The following is an 8,675-nucleotide window of genomic DNA, read 5'->3' as shown; positions in this document are numbered from 1 at the left end:
TCTAATACGGTCAAGATTGGAGTATGGTAGTTTGGTATATGGGTCTGCCTCCAAGACAGTTTTATCCTGGTTGGATTTGGTCCAAGCTATGGCTCTTAGGATAATGCTTGGTGCTGTGCGAACGTCTCCCGTATGTGCTCTCCAAGTTGCAGCTGGAGAGATGCCACTTCGTCTTCGTCGCAAACAACTTCAGGCAAATTACTGGATAAATGTGATGAGCCAAACAGAGAGTCACCCAGTTAAGAACATGAATCGATCAAGCTGGGAAAGAGAAGTAGCAGACCTGTCTAGCTTTGGCTGGACGGGTAACAAAGTAGCTGAAGAATTGAAAGTTCATGATAAGGTCTTCTGCCCCGTGGTAATGTGGCCTGCTGTTCCTTTGTGGCAGCTAGAAGCTCCTAAGATTGATCTATCCTTGCTTAACATTAAAGCAGACAATAGAAATGGTGATCTAGTTAGTGAGTTCTATGTCCATGTGATGGAGAATTATCGGGATCATGTTGTTATATTTACAGATGGGTCAAAGGAGCCAGAAACAGATGCGACAGGAGCGGCGTTTGTTGTTCAAGGTCATAATTTTAGTTTGGCCAAGAGGACATCAGATTTTTTGAGTGTGTCTACCGTTGAGATGTATGCTATTTTAATGTCAGTGCAATGGGCAGCTCAGTTGGAAAACCAAAGAGTATTGGTCTGTAGTGACTCTGTAACAGCTGTCCGTAGTCTTGGGACGGGTGTGTCCAGGAGTAGACAGGACATTGTCTATGATGCCCTTTTGGCGATCAGGGAGATGATGTTGAGAGGAAATGAGGTAACATTGATGTGGGTTCCTGCTCATGTAGGTATTCCAATGAATGAGAGGGTGGATGGGTTAGCGAAGGCAGCGGTGAGGAAGGGCAGTATAGATGTCCATATTAGTCTATCTAAGGCGGAAGGTCGGTGTATTGTCTGGAAACAGATTATTTTACAATGGCAACACCAATGGGAGGGAGAAGTTAAGGGACGGCATTTGTTCTCATTACATAAAAGCGTGTCTGATCCGGCGCTTTGTAAGGGCAGAGGATGGAAGAGGGAGGAGGGGGTCATTTTCTATAGGTTACGACTTGGTCATACTTACCTCAATCATACTCTACTCTGTATGGGGAAGCATCAAGATGGGCTGTGCATAGAGTGTCAGCAACCAGAGACAGTACAGCATGTGATTTTGGATTGTACTAAATTTACTACGGAGAGGCAAGTACTTTTTACAGAGCTGAGGAAATTGGGTATGTTAGTAGTGTCTTTGGGTAAAATTCTAGAACTGGGATATGCTGGGAAGGGGAAGTACTGGTTATTTAAGTATTTCAGAGATACTGGCCTCATTAAGAGGATATGAGGTAAAGGAGGAATGATCCTGAAGGGGGCAGCAATGCAACAAGTTGGATGCCGGCTGCCGTAAAACCCCACAGAAGAAGAAGAAGAAGACTGGCGAACTGGAGGTGGTGGCAGCACTGAGCTGTGACTGAAGTGAGGATGGACGGAAGTGATGACGGATCTGGCAGTGAGCCAGACTCGTTTGGTTGTAGGAGCGGGAATAGGGCCGGTGAGGGAGGAGAATGGCAGGTTGTGCGGTCTAAGAAGAGCAGACGTTTGTCTGAGGATAGAGATTCTAGCGGCAGTGAAGTGCGTGGAGAGACTGTGAAGCGTCGTAAGGATGAATACCTCATTTTGATCCAGTTTGAATCTGAATCTGCTGGTGTGCTGAATCCGGTCAGGTTGACATCTGAAATCAAATCAGCTCTAGGGGATGTGGCCGGAGCTAAGGTGTTGAGAGGAGGTAAGCTTCTGATAACATGTAAGGATGAGCGTCAACGGGATAAAGCACTTAAAATGAAGTTTCTAGGGGGTAAGAAAGTGATACCGAGATTGTTTAAGGATAAGCAGAGGCTGCGAGGGGTTGTCACAGGGGTGTCATTGGATGTATCTATGGATCAGCTCAAACATAATCTGTCCGGAGGTACTGAGGCCATCAGGCTTAAAGGCTTCAGGAATGGAGTTAAAGGAGATAGCCTTTCTGTGATGATTCTGTTTGATGGTGACATTTTACCGGATAGGGTTCACCTGGGATATATTAGCTGTCCAGTACGGGCTTACATCCCTCCACCTATTAGATGTTTTAACTGCCAGAGGTATGGACATGTAACGTTAGCTGCAGCGTGTAGAGGAAAGAAGCGGTGTGGTGTATGTGGGGGAGATCATGAGTACGGGCACTGTGCAGAGGGGGTTAAACCCAAATGTTGCAATTGTGGGGGAGATCATAAGGCTGCATATGGCGCATGTGAAGTGCGGAAAAGAGCTGCTAAAGTCCAGGAAGTTCGAGTTACGCAGGGGCTAACCTATGCTGCAGCTATAAAAGAAGGTTAATACGGTTGCTCCTCCTGAAGGCAGTGCTGTTAGATCAGCGCGCACAGTTACTGATGTTCCTAGAGCCGCCCTGAGCCACCAAACGCACTGTCCGATCACGTGAGATACTCTGGTAGTTGATAAGATAAAGTTTATGTTTATGGCTGATGTGGTCAACTGTACTGCCCAGACTAATAGTAGGACCGAAAGAATTAAAATCATTCTTAGATCTGCAGAAAAGTTTCTGGATATTAAAAGTTTGACTTGGGAAGTGATTAGCTCGAGTCTTGCTGGGAGGGTTCAACCTTCGCAGTCTAGTGATGGCCCGTAATGGGAATTTTAATATTACAGTGGAATGCAAGGAGTTTGATTGCTAATGGACAAGATTTTAAGAAATTTGTGATTAGTAGAAAACGTGTACCTGATATTGTGTGTGTGCAAGAGACCTGGCTTAAACCCCATTTAAGTTTTACTTTGTCAGGTTATGTAGTCGTTCGAAGGGATAGGGATAAGGGTAATGGTGGAGGTGTAGCTACTTTTATTAGGGCAGGAATTGGGTTTAAAGTTAAGCATTTAAGCAGTGAGTTTGAGTCATTGGTGGTGGAGGTATGGGGCACGAGTGGGAAATTCAAGATTGTCAATATATATAACCCGTGTGATAAACTTTCTGTAGACGTTCTGTCGACAATGGCAGGACCAAGACAGGGTAAGGCACTGTGGTGTGGAGATTTTAATGCGCATAGCTCACTATGGGGTAGTTCTGTTACTGATAGAAATGGTCTGGCTGTTGAGGAGTTTTTAATGGAAGAGGGCCTGGTATGCTTAAATGATGGTAGGGCTACTAGGTTTAGTATGAATATTCATTCCAAGTCTGCTATTGATTTAACACTAGCTTCTTCTGATTTGGCTGGCATGAGTACTTGGGATGTGGTGCATTTTACTTCTCTGGGTAGTGACCATTATCCTATTTTTTGTGAGTTGGGAACAGAGGTTGTTTCAGAACAAAGAGGATACTTGCATAGGTTGAATTTTGATAAGGCTGATTGGAACAAATTCTCTGAACTGTGTGAACTCAGATTGTTGGACTGGTCTATGTCTGGAGATGTAAATAAATGTAATGAGGAGCTGTGTGGAATTCTGTATAGAGCTGCTGAGGAATCCATACCTGTAAAGAAGTTTGGTGGTAAGAAGGCAGCAGTTCCCTGGTGGACTCCAGAATGCTCTTTAGCAGTCAGAAGGCGTAATACTGCCCTCCGTGTGGTGCGAAGAACCTTATTGGCATCTGACCTAATTATTTATAAACAAGCTCAAGCTGTGGTCAGGAAAACTGTAAAATCTGCAAAGAAGGAGTACTGGAGGTCCTTTTGTAGTAGTATTGGGACTGACATTCCTGTGACTGAAATTTGGACTATGATTAGGAAAATGAGGGGCATTAGGAAAACTGGGACGATTCCTGTTTTACAGAAGGGAGACTGGGAAGCTGTGACTGATGTGGATAAGGCAGAAGTTCTGGCTCAAGCTTTTGTACAGGTTCATGGATCTGCAAATTTAAGTAGTGAGCTGGTGGCCTGCAGGAGTAGAGTCCTTGCACAAAACCCTGAGGTATTAAATAAAAAGTTGGTGTTTGATAGTGTTTTACATAGTGATCTTACTTTACTAGAACTCAAACAAGCCATAGTGAGATCTGGCCGAACTTCCCCTGGTAAAGATAATATCTGTTATGATATGTTTAAACATCTCACAGACAAATCTCTTAGTATAATTTTGGACTTTTATAATGAAGTTTGGACAGCAGGGCAACTTCCGTCAGCTTGGAAACTGGCCATAGTGGTACCGGTAGGAAAGCCAGGAAAGGACTTGTCTGATACAGCTGGTTATAGGCCTATTTCTTTAACTTCACATTTAAGTAAGCTTATGGAACGCATGATAACAGAAAGGTTGTCCTACTTTCTCGAGCGTCAGAATAGCTTTTCTCCTTATCAGAGTGGTTTTCGTAGAGGCAGAATGACAATGAACTTAATCCTAGGTTTAGAAGCAGATATCAGGAGGGCACAGCTTCATAAAGAAGTGGTTGTTGCTGTATTTTTTGATATTGAAAAGGCTTATGATATGCTGTGGCAAGAAGGTTTGCTAATTAAGCTGTCTGTGCTCGGAATCAGAGGGAGGATGTACAACTGGGTAATGGATTTTTTAATGAATAGGTCCATACAGGTCAGGGTGGGTACTTCTTGTTCTAAGGTGTATTCTATTGAAAATGGGACTCCGCAAGGCAGTGTCTGTAGCCCTATTTTATTTAACATTATGATCAATGACATCTTTTCTGGGGTTAGTCCTGACATAGCAAAATCTTTGTATGCAGATGATGGGGCTCTGTGGAAGAGAGGGAGGAATCTATCTTTTGTTAAGCGAAAGATGCAGGAGGCAATTGTTGGGGTTGAACACTGGGCAAATGAATGGGGATTCAAGTTATCTGTGGCTAAATCCCAGGTCATCTATTTTTCTAAGAGATCAAAAACAAATGAACTTGGGCTTAAATTGTATGGTCAGACTCTTGAACAGGTGAAGGTAGTCAAGTTTCTTGGTCTGTGGATGGACTCGAAATTGACCTGGAAGCATCACATTATGAAGAGCATAGACAAATGCAAAAAAGGATTAAATGTCCTTAAATGCTTGACGGGAAGTGACTGGGGGGCTGACCGTTCCTCTCTCCTGTGCATCTATGATGCTCTAATTAGATCGGTTTTTGACTATGGCTGCATGGCCTATAGATCAGCTGCTGAGTCAAACCTAAAATTACTTGATGTAATTCAAGCACAAGCACTGAGATTGTGTTGTGGTGCAGTTAGATCCTCCCCAGTGGCTTCTCTACAGGTTGAAACAGGAGAAATGCCTTTGCAGTTAAGAAGACTTGCATTGTCTACAGTATATTGGTCCAACCTGAAGGGGCACATAGAGAGCCATCCAGCTGTGTCTGTTCTACATGATTGCAGTACTCCTCTTCATGGTCCCTCAAGGAGTTTTGGGTTTCTGAGCAACTCAGAAGCAGGCGAAATGGGATTGCAGGCTCGTGCTTTCGGCAGTACTGTTCCTATATCAGTGGTACCACCTTGGATGTTCCCATTGCCTAGTGTTGATTTTTCCCTCCTTAATAAAAAATGGAGTGATGCAGGAAGTACAGCTGTTATGGTAGAACAACATCTGGCACTTAATTATTATGGTACTCTGCAGGTGTATACTGATGGGTCTAAGGATCCTACTGTGGGATCCACATCAGCAGCGGTCTTTGTGCCAGAATTTCATGTGATCATTAGTAGGCGACTGTCTGACAACCTATCTGTATTTTCCTCCGAGCTTGTCGCCATTCTTTTAGCATTGCAGTGGGCTGAGGCTGTTTGCCCTATGAGGATGGTGATTTGTTCAGATTCTTTGTCTGCTTTACAAAGCATCCAGTCTGGCAAATCTAAATGTAGACAAGACCTAATTTTAGAAATATCTCAGGCATTATTTCGTTTACACATGCAGACTATTTTAGTTCAGTTTTTATGGGTTCCAGCACATGTAGGGGTGGACGGTAATGAGACTGCTGACAAAGCTGCTAAACAATGCCTGAAGAAAAATAGATATGACCTTGATATCCCTCTTAGCAAAGCTGAGGCAAGAGTGGTTATAAAGCAACATGTTAGAACATTATGACAGACTAATTGGGAACATGAACCGAAGGCATTTGTTTGCAATACAACCGGTTGGTTTTGGAGGGAGTGGAGGGTACTGTCGGAGGCAGGAAATTGTACTAACAAGGCTCTGAGTAGGTCACAGTATGCTGAATGCCTCTTTGCAAATAATACAGAAACACTCCACAGGGCTTTGTCGCCACTGTCCGCAGAGGGAAACCGTGGACCATGTTCTTTTTTGTTGCAATAAATATGCTGTACAAAGGAAAATTTTGTTTTCTTCTCTTAAAGACAAGGGTCACAAAGAATTTTCTTTGACAGGATTGCTTTCTTATGGGGCAGGGATGGGTTCGGTTCACAAACTGGTTTTTCAATATTTGAAAGCTATTGGTATATTTTACTTTATTTAATTTTTTTTTCTCTCTCTCGTTTACTTTCTTTTATTTTTATGTACTTATTTATGAATTTCCTTTCACCTACATTTTGTTTATTATTGGCCATGTCACTTCCCGAAATCACACTTCACACTCCTGCTCAGTAGGTGGCGGTAATGCACCTTCAGTTGGTCTGCCATCCGCCATAAACCTGAAAGAAGAAGAAGAAGAAGAAAGAAGGCGGAAACTGCGGTGCTACCGGTTAAACGTAGCGCGATTTAAACTTCTGAACAGCGGTGAAGCTGAATGTGTATAAGTATTTTACACAATACTACATTAACAGTTTAAACACATTTATGTGCTACTGTAGTTAGTCCTGCCTATATGCCGCTCTTAAACAGAAGTAACTGAATGAAAACGTTAGAAAAGCCCTGACTTTTTTTTCTGGAATGGCACTTTCGTGATTTTTTTTTCCTTTATTGTAGTAATTGCATTAAATCGTGTATACGTGTGTGTGTGTGTGTGTGTGTGTGTATATATATATATACGTACACATACGTATACACAATTTAATGCAAGACAGACAGACAGACACTTTATTGATCCCCGAGGAGAAATTTTGGAATTACCGCAATAAAGGAAAAAAATCACGAAAGTGCCATTCCAGAAAAACGAGTATTTTAATCTTTGATTTAAAAATATCTAAAGTCAGGGCTTTTCTAATCTAATTTCAGTCTACTCTCTGGTCTCTTGTTGTTGCACATGCGTCACATGGCTCAGCAAAGCCAGCCAAACCGCCACGCAGGTAGGCTCAGCCTGGCCCCGCCCACTCAGCGCTCTCCTCGAGTCGACACGCCTCTACCTCAGGAGATTTGTGTTGAGTGATATTTTTTTACACTCTGTTTATTTAAGAAAAACTTGCATTTGAATTGCACTGAAAGGAAGACAATTCCTTATTTTTTTTATTGTTTTTCCAAATGACAATTCTATTAAAAAAAAGAAACAAAGAAACAAAGAACTAGAAAAGATGTCTAGTGAGGGGAGAATTTTTATTTTATTTTTTTATATTTTTTTATTTTATATTTAAACTTTGTTTTGTTACTGTTCCATTGTTTCTAAACAAAAAATGTTGATTGTGATACTAAAGTATTTTGTTATCAATGTTTGGTGAAATTATATCCTAGGTTTTTGGATCATTTGGATCTATAAAGCTTAAATATTAAAAAGTATCGGTATCAGTATCGATATCGGCAATACTGGCCCTGCGTTTACTTGGTATCATATCGATACCAAAATTCCCGGTATCGCCCACCTCTACTGTTCAGAAGTTTAAATCGCGCTATGTTTAACCAGTAGCAACGCAGTTTCCGCCTTCTTTTAACAGATCTGTTAAGGTGATTGGCTGCAGTAAAAAATGATGGACAGTTTGGTCTGTGTGAGGATTGGCTTAATAAAAAGTGATTGACAACAAAAGTGTAGTATCTGATTGGCTGCAGTCGACAATGATTGACACATGCTCCGCCCTTTAGCCACGCCCACTTGGGCTCCGGCCTGCAGCATTACATAGATGGGGAACTGCACGATGGAGATTTGCGTCACGCCGGCGTCTTTGCAGTTTCCCTCTTACCCGGTTAACCAGAGACTCTCTATTTCAAGGGAGAAAACCCACTTTAGAATCTCCTCCGGGTTTGTTTCACCACCAAAGGAAGCCTCTGAGTCAGTCTAAAAGTAATGTGGGGAAAATCAGAGTTAATTAATGATTAATTATTTTATACGGTAAAATGTTCTACTTTTTAACATAGAACAATGCCATGTTACCAACAATAATATGTTTCAGCGCCGCAGACATCATTTTATAAACGTTTTAATATCAGCAGCATCACTCCAGCATCAGCTAACCAATATAGATAGATAGATAGATAGATAGATAGATAGATAGATAGATAGATAGATAGATACTTTATTGATCCTGAAGGGAAATTAGCAGCCAGTAGCAGTTACACAACACAGTAGAAACAAACAACATTTTAAGTAAGAAACAGTAAGAAAGCACTGTAAGGAATATAAAAAAACAAGGTATGTTTTCTTTGCTTTTAAGCAAAATACACATCACATTAAATGTCTACATTTAAAGTTTCAAATAATATCTAGGACTAGAGGTTAGTTACTGTTTTTAGTTCTTTTAGTCGGTTAACTCTATTCACCCCTATTCATTTTGTACTCACTTGCGGGCTCCCTCTAGCGGTAATGT

At 41.7% G+C, this 8,675-nt stretch overlaps 1 protein-coding gene across 2 annotated transcripts; it reads left to right on the top strand.

Moving 5' to 3' along the window:
- The first annotated feature begins 657 nt into the window (after window positions 1-657).
- Window positions 658-6,937, top strand: LOC103024580 (uncharacterized). Of its 2 annotated transcripts, none has more exons than XM_049480372.1 (2): window positions 658-1,813; window positions 6,592-6,937. In XM_049480372.1, the coding sequence occupies exons 1-2, from the start codon at window positions 1,510-1,512 to the stop codon at window positions 6,738-6,740; spliced, it is 453 nt and encodes a 150-aa protein (XP_049336329.1). In that variant the 5' UTR covers window positions 658-1,509; the 3' UTR covers window positions 6,741-6,937. The 2 variants fall into 2 exon arrangements, with proteins under 2 accessions (XP_049336329.1, XP_049336326.1); XM_049480369.1 differs by having other exon boundaries at window positions 6,589-6,937.
- The last annotated feature ends 1,738 nt before the right edge of the window (window positions 6,938-8,675 follow it).

Source organism: Astyanax mexicanus, chromosome 1 (assembly GCF_023375975.1).
Source record: "Astyanax mexicanus isolate ESR-SI-001 chromosome 1, AstMex3_surface, whole genome shotgun sequence".
NCBI classification, from domain to species: Eukaryota; Metazoa; Chordata; class Actinopteri; order Characiformes; family Acestrorhamphidae; genus Astyanax; species Astyanax mexicanus.
The sequence above is the reverse complement of the archived record's forward strand: the minus strand, read 5'-3'. Positions and strand labels throughout refer to the sequence as shown.

What these genes read in the sequence shown, in the direction of transcription:
- LOC103024580 (XM_049480369.1), top strand. Translation starts at nt 1,510, where the DNA reads ATGGACGGAAGTGATGACGGATCTGGCAGTGAGCCAGACTCGTTTGGT. An exon ending in AGCTAAGGTGTTGAGAGGAG is followed by an intron (nt 1,814 to 6,588) that starts GTAAGCTTCTGA and finishes ACTCCTGCTCAG; the next exon opens with TAGGTGGCGGTAATGCACCT.